At 35.3% G+C, this 18,744-nt stretch overlaps 1 protein-coding gene across 1 annotated transcript; it reads right to left on the reverse strand.

Annotated features, from left to right (window-relative positions):
* Nucleotides 1–8,174: 8,174 nt before the first annotated feature.
* Nucleotides 8,175–8,546, reverse strand: LOC141718381 (secreted RxLR effector protein 161-like). The gene has a single exon (XM_074520763.1). The coding sequence runs from the start codon at nucleotides 8,544–8,546 to the stop codon at nucleotides 8,175–8,177; it is 372 nt and encodes a 123-aa protein (XP_074376864.1).
* Between the last annotated feature and the right edge of the window lie 10,198 nt (nucleotides 8,547–18,744).

Raw genomic sequence — 18,744 nt, forward strand, 5'->3', positions numbered from 1 at the left:
CGATCATGCACTTCATGTTTTCCTCGCATTCTCAACCTTAATTACAAGTGTCGATCTCATATGTCTTAATGATTCTTCCAAAGTGCATGAACACCTTGTACTAAGAATGTCTTGATCGGAAATTTTGCTAACCCAAACATTGGTTACTCGATTTCCAATATGAATTTAAGTAACCCAAATATATGCATATATAACATTCAAATTGTTTCACTTTCTCATTACATTTTTGTTTGATTAGGTCTACTTGCATGTAAATTGTAAAATAAAGCAGCAGCTGTTCTCAAAAACCTACCATGTCTGAAATTAAATAATGAAATAAAACACAGAACTGCTGCAGATAGGCTTCATTGCACTTTGACCTTTTGGCATCCAAAGGAGTAAGATAATATAACCACTCAAGCATTCTGAAGCTGCCGTAAAATCAACAGCAATATTTTACTCCGCACTGCACAAATTGAAAGCAGTGAAGCTTATCAGAAGTAGCCCTTGCCAAAACAAATAAAATATACATAACCATGAGCTCGCACCGAGTTCTCCTAGCCCCGAGGCATGGAGCATATATTCTGCAATATCGTGTGTGTGGGTGGGTGGACTTCTTGTTTGATGTTTTCCAAGTCGTTTGTGAAAGGGGTAGATTGCTAGCATATAAGCAGACAGTTAATTCCATTAGTATGAGCCCTTTTGGTAGGTGTCCAAAACCAAATCCGTGCGGACTCGGCCCAGAGCGGACAATATCATACTAATATGGAGTTAGGTTTGTTTAGCAAGTCCAACAAGTGGTATTAGAGTTTCAGGTTATAACTGTCAGAAGATGAAGTATTGAATCTAAGCAAAGAAATGAAATAAGAACACAACTGACTTAAACTTTTATTAACCATCAATCAACAGAAAGAGAGCATTTTACAGAGATGAAGAAGATGACATGGAGAGATAAAACAATATACCCCTCTCTCTCTTGCCTTACTCACTAAGTTATCTATCTGATATATATTCAAGACTCAAGACACTAGATGACAAAACTTAGCAGCTGTCATTCTAACTAACTGACTTAACTTTTTCCTTTGAGTTGACTTGCCACATCAGCTATATTAGTGCCATCATTTTTAGTATCACATAGTGTAACACCCCCTCAAGTTATGAGGAGTAAACAAATTAAGAACTCCTAACTTGGACTATAAAGAAGCAAACTGAAAAGATGGTAATGACTTGGTGAACTTATCAACAGGTTGAATGGAAGTATGAATGTGAGAAGGAGCAATAAGCCCAGATTTGAACTGATCATGCACAAAGTGACAATCAATGTCAATGTGCTTAGTGCGTTCGTGAAAAACTTGATTAGATGCTATATGAAGAGCAGAGTTATTGTCCCAAAACAGGGGAATGGGCATAGGAGAAGGAGATTGAAGAGCCTGGAGTTTTCACAAGCCATTTAATCTCACAACAAACATCTGCCATAACTCGATATTCTGCTTCAGCAGAGGAACGAGACACATTTGGTTGCTTTTTACACTTCCCAGACACTAATGAGGATCCAAGAAAGACACAATATCCATCGATGAGCGTCGGGATTCAGCACAACCACCCCAGTCAGAATCACTATAAGCAACCAGTTGTAATGAAGTGTCATGAGCAAAGAAAAGCCCTTGGCCAACAGTGCCCTTGACATATCTGATTATTTTATAGGCTGCAGCAAGATGATCAGTACGAGGACATGATATAAAACTGAGATAACACATGGACAACATAAGAAAGGTCAGGCCGAGTGATGGTCAAATATAACAGGTGTCCAACCAAACGTCGAAAGGTAACATTATCATTAGATGCAAGGCAGAATTATTGTCAATTAGTTTGTGATTCTGCTCAATAGGAACTTTAGATGATTTGACTGTTGTCATACAAGTATCTGACAGAATGTCCAAAGCATACTTGCGTTGGTTAAGGAAGATACCAGATTCAGAACAAGCAATTTTTAAACCCAGAAAATATTTTATAGGGCCTAAATCCTTGATTTTGAACTGGGAATGAAGAAACCTTTTGACATCAGTAATTAAGGTTGCAGAATTTTCTTTTAGTAAAATATCATCAACATAAACGATTACAAACACAAACTCATTATTCCTTTTGAAGGTGAATAAGCTATGTGAAGGAATTTACGGATGAGCGGAAGCGTGAAATAACAATTATTCCGTAAAAACCATATACCGCACATATAGAAAAAAATATATAAAAGGGAAAAAGTGAGGAATCGAAACCATACCTCGTGAATCGAAGCTTTATAAAATTGGAGTGCTAACAGTTGCTCCTCAGTGTGTGAAGCACTCTACCAGTATTCACCAAGAACGATCCTCTTCGATGAACCTTTTTATAAAACTAAGTTTTTATAAAAATGGAGTTTTGGGAGAGAGAGAGAGGAAGAAGATGGAGGCTAGGGTTTTCACAAAACCAAAATTGTGTATCTTGTCCAAATGAGCCATCCATCTCATTCTATTTATAGGACTCTCCTAGGGTTTTATAATATATCTTTATATATTTTAACCCCCACATTTTATCTTCATAAAATGCTTTAATATTAATTAAAACTATTTTAATCATTATTTCTTTTTCTTAACTATTTAGAAAAATAATTCTCTCTCTCATTATTCATCAAAAGAAACATTCTTTTATGGTGTGACCCTGTAGGTTCAATATTATGCCGGTAGTAGAAATAAATAATAATAAACTCTTTATTAATTATTTATATGAATATTAAAATTCACTATATATAATTAACTGATTAATTATATTTATTCTACATCGTGAGTGATGCTTCTCAACATATCGCGACTATCCAGATAATATGAATTCACTGCTTAGAATATCAAGAACCTGTCAGTGACTAGTTACCGTACAATGAATTCCTTCTACCTTTATAATATCCCGATTAAATATAAGGCATGGATCTTGTGTCAAGCCTATCAAATTTAACATATGATTTCTTATTCATAATGCAAAGTTCATATTAATGCAAATTAGAAATTCCTTTCTAATTTCATACACTCTGGCCAGAGATTCCAGAACTCGCATACTAAGAATAACAGAGGATATTCTCTTCCTATACTGGAAGGGGTAGATCCTCTATTGACGTTAACTATCTCTATACACAAATCCCTATGCCCAGAATAGACCTAATGGATGTCCTTGAGACTAAGGACTAAACCAAAGCACAGTTCATTATATATAAGATACCTTTAACGATCTCAAGTCTAAGGACACTTGTACAACTATCACTCAGTGAATAACTATTGACACGTGAGTAATCTCCATTAGTTGTTCAATTTATCAAGTCATGTTCAGTGAACTTATTCCCTAATAAGCACCTACATACCAGCTATAATGTCACCACACAAATGCCTATGAGAACAGACATCCTCCTGAAGGGAGCAAGCATAGTATGTACCAATCTTTGCGGATCCACTAACATCCGATTAGTTATCCTATGATCAGGAACTGTTTAAGTCCAGAGTTGTCATCTTCTAGATCCCATTATTATAATCTCATTATAATTCTAGAAGCTTTACTCTAAACTATGGAACATCATATTTAATACACTTTAAATAGATAAAGCCCATAAAAATATAACAAGTCTTTTATTAATTCAAAATGAAATCAAATAGGAATACAAGAAAGTTCTTCCTAACTCATCATACATGATTGGATATAGGACAAATACTTTCAATCTCCCACTTGAACTAAAGCCAATCACCCTAGTATCTAATACCCATCTTTTCTTTATGACGATCAAAGTGAATCTGAGACAATGACTTTGTGAGTGGGTCTGCTACGTTGTTATGTGTGTCAACTCTCTCAATCTTGATATCTCCTCTTTCAATAATTTCCCTAATCAAATGAAAGCGTCGCAAAACATGTTTGGAATTTTTATGAGACCTAGGTTCCTTGGCTTGTGCTATTGCTGCATTGTTATCACAATACAACACAATAGGCTCCTCAATGCTAGGAACAACTCCCAACTCAGAAACAAATTTCCTCATCCAAACGGCTTCTTTTGCAGCCTCACTTGCAGCTATATATTCTGCTTCCGCTGTGGAGTCAGCCGTTGTAGACTGTTTGGAACTCTTCCAACTAATCGCACCACCGTTCAGAGTAAACACGTACCCTGACATGGATTTGCTATCATCACTTTCTGATTGAAAACTAGAGTCAGTATAGCCCTCTATTTTCAACTCAGATCCGCCACCAAAAACAAGAAAAATATCCTTAATCCTTCGCAAGTACTTAAGGATGTTCTTCACTGCTTTCCAGTGGTCTTCACCTGGATTGGACTGATATCTGCTCGTCACACTGATTGAATATGCAACATCAGGCCTAGTACATAACATCGCGTACATGATAGATCCTATTGCTGAAACATAAGGAATCTTACTCATACGCTCTCTTTCCTCAGGTGTCTTAGGAGACATCTTTTCGGAAAGGGACACTCCATGGCTCATCGGTATGAGACCTCTTTTGGAGTTTTCCATGCTAAACTTTTTAAGCACTTTCTGGATGTATGTACCCTGGGTAAGACCTATCATTCTTCTAGATCTATCTCTATAGATCTTCATACCGAGAATGTAGGATGCTTCTCCCAAGTCCTTCATAGTGAAGTTCTTCGACAACCACACTTTGACTGATTGCAGCATCGGTATATCATTTCCTATAAGAAGTATGTCATCCACATACAATAAAAGAAATGTTACCGCACTTCCACTAACCTTCTTGTAGACACATGGTTCATCTATGTTTTTGATAAAACCAAACTCTTTGATTGTCTCATCAAAACGGATGTTCCATCTACGAGAAGCTTGCTTTAAACCATATATGGCTCGCAGCAGCTTACACACTAGGTGTTCATTTCCCTTAGAAAGAAAACCCTCTGGCTGTGTCATATACACTTTCTCTTCAAGTTTCCCATTGAGGAAGGCCGTTTTCACGTCCATTTGCCAGATCTCATAGTCGTAGTAAGCAGCAATCGCAAGCAAAATCCGAATTGATTTTAACAGGGCTACAGGCGAAAAGGTTTCATCAAAGTCAATCCCTTGTCTTTGTTTGAATCCCTTTTCCACGAACCTGGCCTTATAGGTCTCTACCTGGCCATCTGCTCCAATCTTTCTTTTGTATACCCATTTGCACTCAATAGGCTTCACACCCTCAGGTGCTTCAACCAAAGTCCATACTTGGTCGGTATACATAGATTCCATTTCGGATTTCATGGCACTTTGCCATTTCTCTGAGTCAACGCTACTCATAGCCTCATTATAGGTCATAGGGTCGTCATCATCAATGATTGACAACTCATTGTCATTCTCAATGACAAGGCCATAATACCTCTCAGGTTGGCGAGACACTCTTTCTGACCTACGAATGGGCTGTTCCACAGAAGGTTGTTCAGTCTGAACAGGTGTTTCCACTTGAACCGTAGTAGTTTGTGCTTTTTGAACTTCATCAAGTTCAATTTTGCTCCCACTGCTTCCTTCAAGGATAAACTCCTTTTCCAAGAAGGTAGCATGTCTGGAGACAAACACCCGATGATCGGTGTAAAAGTAATACCCTAAAGTCTCTTTAGGATATCCCATAAAACTACATTTTACGGATTGAGATTCCAGCTTATCTGGGTCAACTTTCTTGACATAAGCTGGACATCCCCAAATCTTAACATGTTTAAGACTCGGTTTCCTTTCTTTCCATATCTCATATGGAGTTTTAGGGACAAATTTGGAAGGCACCTTATTCAGTAAATATGCTGAGGTTTCCAATGCATAACCCCACAGGAATACTGGAAGATTCGCATAGCTCATCATGGACCGAACCATGTCTAACAAAGTTCGATTTCTCCTCTCAGATACCCCATTCAACTGTGGAGTATATGGAGGAGTCCACTGAGAGACTATACCATTTTCTTTGAGATAATCTAGAAACTCTCCATTCAAGTATTCACCGCCTCGATCTGATCGAAGAGTTATAATACTATGTTTGGTTTGTTTCTCCACTTCATACTTATATTCTTTGAACTTTTCAAAGGCTTCAGACTTGTGTTTCATCAAATACACATATCCGAATCTAGATCGATCATCTATGAAAGTAATGAAGTATGAAAATCCACCCATGGCTTGCGTAGACATTGGTCCACATACATCTGTGTGTACCAATCCTAGTAAATCTGCAGCCCTCTCTCCATGTCCACTAAATGGAGATTTGGTCATTTTACCCAATAGACAAGACTCGCATGTAGGATATGATTCAAAATCAAAAGGGTCAAGTAACCCTTCCTTATGCAATATCCGCAGTCTATTTTCACTAATATGACCAAGTCTGCAGTGCCACAAAAAAGTGATATTTTCATCATCCCTTTTTCTTTTATTAGTATGTTTAATTTGTAGTAAATCATGCTCTACGTCACATACATACAAACCATTATTTAAAATACCACTTCCATAAAGAACGTTATCTCTAAGAATTGAACATTTATTATTCTGAATAACAAACGAAAATCCATCCAAGTCTAACATGGGAATAGAAATAATATTCCTCACAATCGAAGGAGCAAAATAACAATTATTTAAAACAATAGTCTTGCCCGTAGGCATATGTAAATGAAATGATCCTACAGCTTCAGCAGCAACTCTTGCTCCATTTCCCATCCGTAGGATCACTTCCTCTTCCTCAAGAGTCCTACTTCTCCTTAGTCCCTGCAACGAATTGCAAATATGAGAACCACAGGCGGTATCTAATACCCAAGTAGAAATTTGATTTAATGACATATTTACTTCAATCATGAACACACCTGAAGCAGAAGTGGTAGTCTCACTACCCTTCTTCTTCTTCAATTCTGCAAGGTAAACCTTGCAGTTCCTCTTCCAGTGCCCCACCTTGTTATAGTGAAAGCAAACAGCTTTGCTCTTAGGGTCTTCAGCTTTTGGTGGAACAGACTTTTTCTCACCTACTTTCTTCTTCTTGGAAGGGTTCTTCTTCCTTTTCTTAGGATTGGAATCTTCACCAATTAAAAGAACAGAGCCCTTCTTAGGGGGAAAATTCGATTCCGCAGTCTTCAACATGTTGTGGAGTTCAGCCAGGCTGACATCCAACTTATTCATGTGAAAGTTCACAACAAACTGCGAAAATGAACCCGGAAGTGATTGCAAGACCAAGTCTTGGCTCAGCTCCCCATCCATGGCAAAACCAAGTTGTCCAAGATGTTCAATCAAATTGATTATCTTAAGTACATGGTCATTCACGGATGATCCCTCAGACATCCTACAACCGAATAGCTCCTTCGATATCTCATATCGAGCTGTCCTCCCTGCCACATCATACAACTCTTGTAGATGCATAAGGATAGTGTGAGCATCCATATGCTCATGTTGCTTCTGTAGCTCAATGTTCATGGAAGCTAGCATGATGCATTGAGCAACATTTGCATCATCTATCCACTTACGATACACAACATGTTCATCATTATGTGCATCGTTAGCAGGTTCAGTAGGCTTAGGTGAGTCAAGCACATATTCCAGCTTCTCCACCCCGAGAACAATTCTCAAGTTCCGAAGCCAGTCAGCAAAATTAGGACCAGTCAACTTGTGAGCATCTAGTATACTCCGGAGTGATAGTGCAGAAGACATAACGAATATAGTAAATCTGTAAATGATAAACACATAACAACACTTAGCAAATATTCAATTTTATTTCAAAACACTATATGAATTGGGTCTTTATTCATAAGTGGCTCCCACAAGTTTATCTAATTTATACACCCCCTAAGTGAAAATTAGGCATTCATAATGCTAGTGGGAATAGGGATCCTACATTCCATTACACAACCTCGGCTGTAGCAATCATGGAGTTAGTGCCAATGTGTTCTATCAAAATATGTCCACTCTGAATCTTTTCTTTAACAACTAGGAACTTAATATCTATATGTTTTGCATCTGTAGTTCTCCTATTGTTGTTTGAATACTCCATTGCTGATTTATTATCACAAATATCTTTAATGGTCTTTCAACACCATCAAGAATACGCAAACCAGTGACAAAGTTTCGCAGCCATAAAGCTTGATTAGATGCCACAAAACATGCTATATATTCTGCAGCCATGGTGGATGAAGCTATGAGCATCTGTTTGGCAGACCTCCATGAAATCGCTCAACCATCCAGTAGATAAACATAGCCTGAAGTAGATTTTCTTTCATCTTTACATCCTTCAAAGTCAGAATCTGAATATTCAATGACTTCTAGATGATCTGATTCCCTGTATATGAGCATATAGTCTTTTGTTTTCTTCAAATACCGTGAGACTCGTTTCGCTGCTTTCCATTGCGCCATTCCCGGATTACTCAAATATCTTCCCAACATTCCAACAATGAATGTTATGTCATGAAGAGTACAAACTTGAGCATACATTAGGCTTCCCACTGCCGATGGATATGGTATCCTTTGCATTTCCCTTATCTCAAGTTCATTCTTGGGAAACTGTTTGAGACTAAATTTGTCTCCCTTAGACATGGGTGTATCCATTAGTGCACAATCTTTTATGCCATACCTTTCCAGGATCTTTTCGATATAGCTCTTTTATGACAATCCAAGAATACCTCAAGAGCGATCTCGATGTATCTGAATTCTTAATACAAAAGAGGTGTTACCAAGGTCCTTCATCTCAAATTGACTAGTGAGAAATTTCTTGGTATCGTGCAATAAACCTATATCATTAGTAGCAAGTAAGATGTCATCAACGTATAAGAGAAGAAAGATAGATTTGCTCCTACTGAACTTATGATATATACAATGTTCCACCAAGTTTACTTCGAAATCATATGATGTGATTACATGATGAAATTTGTGATACCATTCATGAGAAGCCTGTCTGAGACCATAGATGGACTTCTTTAATTTGCAAACCACAGTCTTTGGATCTCCAATGACAAAGTTTTCTTGTTACACCATATAAATTATCTCGCTAATGTTTCCATTGAGAAATGCCGTCTTTACGTTCATCTGATGTAGCTCTAGATCATAATGAGCCACAAGTACCATAAAAATTCTAAATAAGTCTTTCGTGGAAACCGGAGAGAAAGTCTCATTATAGTCGATACCTTTCTTTTGAGTGAATCCTTTAGCAGCTAGAAGAGTCTTATATCTTTCGATGTTACCACTCGAATCCCTTTTGGTTTTAAATACCCATTTAAAACCAATAGGTTTTGAGCCTTTAGGCAACTCGACAAGATCCCAAACATCATTGTCTTTCATAGATTGCATCTCTTCATTCATGGCATCAATCCACTTTTGAAAGTTAGGACTCTGCATGACTTGTTGAAGATTTATAGGATCATCTTCCCCAATGACAATTCCATCTTCATGTTCTTGTAGAAAAATAACATAATCATGTGGAATTGCGCTCTTTCGCTCTCTAGTGGATCTCCTTAGTGGCACTTTTTGTGATTCATGAGGTTGTTGAGTTTGCTTAATTGGTTCCTCATGGGGAATTTCAGTGTTGTCTTGAACTGAAGGGCCTTGAACAATGATAGGTATCATAATCTGATCATTTCTCTCGACAGAGTCATAAATAGGATCATGACTATCTTCTTCAAAGACAATACTTTTACCTATATCTTCACTCCCAAAATCAACATCCTCAAAAAATCTTGCATTATTAGTCTCAAAGAAGGATCTAGTAGCGGGATCATAAAATTTAAATCCACGAGTACGTTCTGGATACCCAAAAAAATAGCAACTAACCGTCCCAGAGTCCAGTTTCTTTTCATTTGGCCTATATGGCCTTGCCTCAGCTGGACAACCCCAAACACGTAAATGCTTAATACTACGTGTTTTCTTAGTCCAAATTTTGTAAGAAGTTTCGGCCACTGCTTTAGTTGGAACCCAGTTAAGAATATAAATTGCAGTCTTTAGTACATCTCCCCAAAGTGACTCAGGAAAGGAAGAATGACTTATCATACTTCTAACCATATCTTTAAGAGTACGGTTTTGCCTCTCATCAACACCATTCATAGTATACTGAGGGACAATTCCACACTCCTTTAGGAAGTTAGCAAAGGGTCCTGGACGTTGCTCACCTGATCCATCATATCTACCATAGTATTCACCACCACGATCAGATCTGACATCTTTAATACTACTATTTATCTAAAGTTCAACTTCAGCTTTATACTCTTTAAATACGTCCAGAGCTTGTGACTTCTCATGTATCAAGTATAGGTAACCATACCTAGAGTAATAATCTATGAACTTGATAAAATACCGTTGACCGTTCTAAGAGGCCGTAGGGAACGGTCCACATATATCGGTATGAATCAGTTCCAAAACACTTGTAACTTTATTGGCACCTAACTTTCTCGAGTTTGTTTGTTTTCCCTTAATGCATTCAACACAGACTTGAAAGTCACTTAAATCTAAGAGATCAAGAATTATATCATTCACAAGCCTCTGAATTCCCTGTTTAGAGATATGACCTAATCGCTTGTGCCACGACATAACAGAATTCTTAGTTAATTTACGCTTTGTACCTATTACACTTGAGTGCAAAATTTCATTATTAAAAGAAACAGTATCAAACATATAAAGATTATCAATCAAAGAACTGGTGGCAACCATATTTGAATTTAAAGAGAAACACACGTTATTATTTTTAAAAGAACAAGTGTAGCCATATTTGTCCAAACATGAAATAGAAATAAGATTCCATCTAAAAGACGGTGCAACAAATGTCTCAAATAAATCCAAATAAACACCAGTTTTTAATAATAATCTAAATGTTTCAACAACTTCAATTGAAACTTTATTGCCGTTGCCCACATAGATGAATCTTTCGTCATCAATTGGTGGTCGGCTCCACAGGCAACCCCTTCTTCACACGCCAAACAACATATTTGGAACACTCTTTCTTCATGTGTCCAGCCTTCTTACAAAAGTAGTAGATTGTTCTCTTATCCTATTTCTCTTGCAACTGATGCTTGGGTTTTCCACTTGCAATATCCTTACCTCTCTTTCTTTTCTTATTCCAACAGCTTCAACTGAAACTTTATTTCCGTGGCTGATGAATATTTCAGCATCCATTGGCGGTCGGCTCCACAGGCAACCTCTTCTTCACATGCCAAGCAGCATATTTGGAACACTATTTCTTATGTGTCCAGCCTTCTTACAAAAGTAGCATATTGTTCCCTTATCCTGCTTCTCTTGCAACTGATGCTTGGGTTTTCCACTTCCAATATCCTTACCTCTCTTTCTTTTCTTATCATGAGAGCTTGATGCCAAGTGAGCACTCTCAGTATTCTCTCACAAAACCCTCTCTTCCTCTTGCACACAGTGTGAAATGAGCTCATTAAGAGTCCATTTTTCCTTTTGAGTATCATAACTCACCACAAAGTGTCCAAACTGAGGAGGCAGAGAATTAAGAACCAAGTGATCAAGTAACTCATCCGAAAGTTCTAACTTGAGTTCCTTGAGTTTTCCAGCAAGATTAGACATCCCAATGATGTACTCCCTTATGTTCTCCTTTCCTTTATACTTCATGGTCACGAGTTTTGACAGAAGATTACTCGTTTCCGCTTTCTCATTCTTAGTAAATATTGCTCAATCTCGGAGAGGAACTTCTTGGCACTTGTGCTCTCAGCAATATAGCCCTGAAAGCCAGTTGGAATCGTTTGCTTCATGATCACCAGACACATGCGATTAGAGCGTTCCCATTTCTCAATTTGATCCATTTTGGGATCATCCGTTGTGGAACTGGTTCTCTTTACTTAACGCAAGGTTGAGATCCATACACCCAAGAACGATCTCAATATTCTCTTTCCACATGACATAGTCTGTCCCATTCAACATTGGAATCATGCTCAACGGAGCGGAAACAGAATTAACACTAGCAGTAACTGAAATAAAAAACAAATATACGACAAATGCTCAAAACTAGTATATATAATAATTATGATAAATTTTAAATATTGGAAACACCATCACAAGATATCTTGCGCAACATTAAATTTTAGTCTTTGGACAGAAAATTTAATTTGCAATTGGTACTCTTCATGCAATAATCAAGTATTAACAATTAATTTCTATCAAATAATATGCCTTTCTTTGGACCGACTTATTATTCACATGAAAGAACTTAATATTGTTACATACTTATTATCACAAGAATCATTAATTTTGGCCAAATGTTACCTTCCTTTGGGCTAATAAAATTTACATAAAATTAAATATTCTATCATCACAATAATTTTTTTAAATTAATTAATCTACAGAAAAGAGGTCACTTTGGTGAAATATTGCTTCAATCAATTAACTTTAAACTATTAGACCACATATGTAAATAAGTTAATACTAATTTGCCAATAAAATTCTTAAGATCACAAAATATATATCTATATAAAGAGGAATCACGAACCAAATTTAATTAATCAATGTAACTACACATAAGTATGTGACTCCGAAATTGCATTATTATTATTATTTCTTTTCCTGGAAAAGCTAAAACAAGGTACTAAATTATACACCATCAGATGACTAGATGACAACATGATTCAATCCAAGAACAATCAAGTCGGCCAATTAAAGTTTACTTTAACAAATGAAAAAAAAGAACTAGACTTGTAGAGATTGAAAAATTATCAAAACAGTCATGATCTTATCTCACTAAATTAGCATGGAAATGATATAAAATATAACTAATAAATAAAAAACATGACCACAGGTAGTCGGAAAATACATGGCAGTCCAGCGCATCGAAACTAGTCTCAATCTTAGCAATACAACGATCACAAAATTCTATAATAAGAACGAATCCCGAATAATTGATACGATGATGGCTCTGATGCCAATTGATAGAATCTAAGAATTCTATAAACATATAATTCTCAAAAATAGAGACAAGGACCATAATCATCATATCTAATTATCGAGATTAAAACCGAAGGCGTAAACATACCTGAATCCATAAGATGATAATTGTTACGGTATCTGAATCTGTGTTATTTTCTTGATTATTGTCTTCCTCAACCAAGTACTCCTTAGGGTTTTCTCCATGGCTCTCTCTGATGGGCAGTAGATAAGCCATTACGTATACTTATTATATTGGGGACTATAACCCTTTTATATACCACCTAATTAAATCTCCCATTATAATTTAATTGGGCCTGGTATTAGGTATCCATTTATTTGGTCCATATAATAAATTAAATCTAATTGGGTTTCTGATTTGATCACTTAATTTAACCCAATATAATAAATAACAAATATAATTGATATATTTATATGTAGCCCATAAATTAATTATTACTATTAAAATAATAATAACAGTATCTCTTTTTCTTTTTCTAGACTCAGTTGACTTTTCTTCCACATTCTCCGACTGGCTATATTTCTTCTCAGCTTCAACTCTGCATGAAGTGCCTACCACTTTCTTTTCCCCCTTTGTGACATCATTACCGGAATTTCCAAGCCCATTTGAGATTTCCATGAGTAGCCTCAACATGTGAAGTTGAGTTTCTCTTGAAGCATACCTGATATTGTTGCAGAACATTTACCTTTTTAACTAGTTCTTGATGATTTGCAGAAGAAGTATTAGCTAGAGTCATGAAATTTTAAGAAATGTTTTTAAGATCATGACTTACTAGAGGAAATTATTCATCAATTCTTGTAATCCTGGTAGCAAGTTATCCACATCATTTCTAAGAGCTACCAAATTATTAGACATCTTCTTGTTGGCCTATTCATCAGTATGTTGACTGTCTCTTGCTATTTCCTCCACCGTAGCATTTCTCCTCTCAGGAGAATCAGTAGAGGGTGATAGGTAAGCCTTTTTTAGCATGCTGCATTATTTTGAGCTAGACTAATCATATTTATAAGGCTTAATGACCTTTTCGACCTCAAACTTTGCGTCAGTGTACTCATAAAACCCTGAAGTTTAAAAGCGTATTTTTTTGGCGCTCAGGTATCCAAAATGTACTTTTTAACCCTTGGATCGGAGAAAACCCGGGTGAAAAACGCCCGGTCTAAGGGTAAAAGGTTACGTTTTCAGTACTTGAGGGGCAAAAAGATGCAGTAATAAATTACAGGAGCTGATGGGTATATTGGTGTAAAATTTGAGGTTTAAAAGGTCATTAAGCTTATTGTCAACTAAAAGTTTTCCTCAAGAGTAATCTTCATCCCTTAATCTCCATCAAATGTTGTCGGGAACATTTGATCACAATAATCAAATGAGGGAGAGGGTGGAGCATTTGGATCTTCAACATAAGAATGATCTTTAAAATCAGAAATGTCATCAACAAACTCCTCAATATTGTGTGTGGAATCGGGGATTGCAATCTCAGAAAAAATGCACGCAGAAGGTACACTGAATAACAAAATAGGAGACTCCGTAGTTTGATGCGCTGATGAATTTGGATTTTCAGCTGCAGACTGAGGAATTTTAGCATCTTCAATGATAACATCCTCAGCTGCTTCATCAATCTCATCTTCAGATGGGTAAATGGCAGTAAGTGGTTGAACATTAAGAACTGTTTTAGCCACCATAATTTCCTATCGAGAAATATACATGAAATAAACACTTCTATAACATATATTTTTCGAAATTAATATGTTCAGATATTTAACTTTGCACTTTCCATAATGATAACAAATCCATTTCTCCAGCAATTCAACTTCTTCTTCCTTCTCTCCGTATCCGTTCAATACAAGTAAGTCACCAGCACTAAGCCAAGTATTTGCAAAATCATAACAAGAACTTGGATAAAAAAATCTGTATCTTGTAGTTTAAAATAGTTTCTTAATATCAAACCTATTAACGAGACATTTATGACAACAGATCAATGTGCAGGGCTTGCTATTTCTTTGATTTTTGGGCTGTTTCTCCCTTTTATTTCATGTTCTTTCTTTAATTTTTGGGCTTGTTCTGTTTTTTGCAGGTAGCAGCAATGGTCCTTGATTTGTTGCGACACTTCAAATTTAAATAAAAATAAAAATCAAGAACTAATAACAGATTTTGAATCAACAAACTACATTTACGGTGTGTGTTTAATGTGTGTTTGACATTGCAGACAGTAGTATCAGTTTTTCACTGAATGTAAAAAAAGTTGATAAAATTGAAAGTCCATTTTCTAGATAGTGTTTTTTGCTTAAAAGTTGGTCCATATTTTATGAAAAAATCATTCAACATTTCCTGAAATAATTGTTAAGTTCACTAATAAAACTCAGCTAAAACATTATTTTTTTTTCAAAAAGTGCTTTTGACATAAAAGTTGTCTCGTGTTTTTGAAAAAAAAGAACTAATTTTCAGCTTTTGTTGAACTAATTGCTGATTTCAGCAACAAAATTAACCAACAAAATTCATAAAAAACAATTTTTTTGCATCAAAACATAAACATATCAAAATCATTATCAAACATTTATCTAATTTTTATAACAATTTATTCATCGGCACTTATTCTAACATCAAAATAATTTTAAATATAATTCCAAACATAGCCTTAGATACTTATATATATCTTAAAAATGGTAAACCTTAGATCCAACAAATTATTCAAATTTATTAACACATATATGTACAAAATGTTAATGTGCAAGCAGAATAATTCAATCACGTCACAGAAAATATCAAAAAATCATGGACAAAAAATAAAAACTAAAAAAATGAGAGGAAATATTTGATGGTTTATAAGAATACCCAATGTTCTAACGAACGGAAATCAGAATTAGTCAATAAAGACACCTTATAGTGATTAATCACATAACTGGTGATTAATCGGAATATTAATCAGATATGTTTAATAAAATACAAAACACTTAATTCATTAAACTAAATATTTTAATTTAATAAAAAAAATGCAATAGCTAATCGAATTATAAAATTAAATCGGTGGAGCAACTTAAAACATTAATCGTGTTAATTTCTGTGAAAGTAAGTTCCTTATTAACAAGAAATGAATATTTACATTACTGCTTCTCATATGAGCAGTACGAAAGCTTATATACAAAGTACAGAATAAAAGAAGATCTAACTAACTATTTGGAAAGAGAGTGTTATTCCCAAACATTCTAAACAAGAATTACAGAAAGGGGGGGGGGGTTTGAATGTAATTCTGGCTTCTTTTCAATTTTAAGAACAGTTATTCTATGAATATATAACTGTGTTTGATTTAGCAATGATTCGGAATGAAAGTTGTATTGAGATAAAAAATACAAAGTAATTAAATACAAGTATTTAAAAACTTTCTGGTGGATTGAACTTTTCCACCAGAGATATATATTAAGTAGAGAATTCTGTGTTATAAATTTGTACACAACTGCTTACAAGTTGAACAACAAGAACAGAGAAATTCTTTACAGATTTTGCCTTATCTATTTCTCTGGTGAAAGTGTTTACTAACTTGGATAGATAATTGTTATTATTCTACTTGCTACTCTTTGTATATATATTACCAAGTTATATGATAAAAAGACAAGTAAATAAGGCAAAATATTTCTAGTCTAATTTCATGCTTCTTCACTTCTCTTTCCAGCATCTTTGAATATCTTCAGTTTAGCATCGAAATGGAAATGCTTCTTTGTTCTCTAAACCCTGCAAATAGGCTGCCACATTCCAATTGCATATAATCAACGCATGTGTCTGTCAAGTCACTATTAACTGCTCTTTTGAATTTGTACATCCATTGAAACTCAGATTGATCATTCGTTGAAACTCTGCTTGATCATCCGTTAAAACTCTGGTTGATCATCCGTTGAAACTATGGTTGATCATCCGTTGAAGCTTAAGTTGATCATCCGTTGAAGCTTAGTGAAACATCCGTTGAGACTGTCTTCATGGCAGTTAACTCCATTTTATTTATACAAGAATACAAGGCATCTAGTATATACAATTAACCAACCTATATTGTATATTAAGCTAGTAGTCAACATGACTTAAACATTCTGCAACATCTAGTTCACTAAGGCATTGTAATATGCAGGAATGTGCTACTAAACTTATTATTACATTAGCTACTCTTTCAATGGATGTTAAAATGATCATCCGTTGAAAGCTACAAACTTCACTTAAATAACTTCTACTTAGTGTTTTGTTCAAGTTATCATCAAGTACACAACATATTCCTAACAATCTCCCCCAATTTATGTCTACTGGAATTGTAGCCATAAATTAAGGGAAACTTGATGATAAAAAAACACTCTATAAATACAGAATGAATTAAAGTAGATAAAATTTACAAGTGCTGCATTTTATTGAAATTTCTCATAAAGAAAATTTGTAGAGTGTCTTACAGATCATTTTCAAGTGCTCCTTTAGACTAAGCAAATTTAGATCATTTCCTTGATTGTCCTGACTTCTTTCCCAACTTCACATTATTTTCCTCAATCTAATTTTGGAGTTGCCTGTAAAATTTAGATTCATCCTCATTTGACTGATCCAGCTTTCCTAGCATCTCCATAAGAGTTTCATTGCTTGAATCTTTAGCTGATCTTCCAATCTGAAGAATCTTCTGATGCCTTTTTCATCTTTGAACTCCATCATCCACTAAGGTCTCAAATGCACCTTATCTCCAGTGAAAGGAATTGTCAGTACCCTTGGGAGTGCATTTTTCCTCTCCAGCTATTTCTTATCTCCTCAATCTTGTTTAATACCATTTTCTTGGCAACTATATTGAATCCAAAGTTTTTCTTGATTGAGGAGAAGACTGTCACCAAAGTTAAATAGCCTCCATTAAGAATCATGTGAGGAGGCTGTTAGGGCGAAATCACGTGCTAATAACACACGCAAGTATACACGATCGCAAGTAATATAGAATACTTTCTAGTTCGTTTCCACAGAGACTCAGATTAATTATGTTCAATTAAACTCACTCACCAATGTATGATTACTTCTCAATGTTAAGACAATACCACTTAGAATTGATTAACTAATTATTAACTATAATTAAATACTACAATTAAGTACTTAATTAACACTTCGAATTAACAATATTAAAACACTCATGAGATCACAACTTCATTACTACTTCCTTCAATAGTCATTGTTATTACCCTTAGCATGCAACAATGATGATATTAATCGAATAACACGAAACTGATAGAAGCCAACTTTTATTGTACTAATACCATTCTACCAAACATCCACAATTAAGATAGAAGTTGAATAGGCATCAATTATGTTGAGTCCCTATATGTCTACAGAAATTGACAACATAACGATTTAAGAACAAGTTATTCCTTTTGATTACACAGGGCGAATAAAACGGTTAGAGTTACCCACTAATCATGCAACATCATACATGAACCTATGCTAGCATGGCAAGTTCTAAATCTCAAGATCCACCGTCCCTTCACAAGAGATTAACACCCTATCTTATATGTTCGCGACGCACATAAGACGAATAAGCACAACCAATACTAGATATCATACAATCATCACACACTAAGGTATTAAACAACTAACTAAAGAATTCCATAGTAAATCCTTTATGACCCCATGATCACGATTAGCCCATGATAGCACTCATTGTCATCATTGGTTCATATGAAAGCATGATAAATAAACACAAGATAATAATAATTAAACTAATTATATTAAACCAGAGTACGTCACAAGAGTAAATAGGTTCAAAGTAAGAAAACTAGCATCCAACGTTACAACGAAATAAGAATCACAAGAAAATATGCTTCCTCTTCGTTGCGGTGCGCTAAAACGGTCTTCTTCCTTATCTCCTTCGCT

This window comes from Apium graveolens, chromosome 4 (genome assembly GCF_009905375.1).
Source record: "Apium graveolens cultivar Ventura chromosome 4, ASM990537v1, whole genome shotgun sequence".
In the NCBI taxonomy this organism is placed as follows: Eukaryota; Viridiplantae; Streptophyta; class Magnoliopsida; order Apiales; family Apiaceae; genus Apium; species Apium graveolens.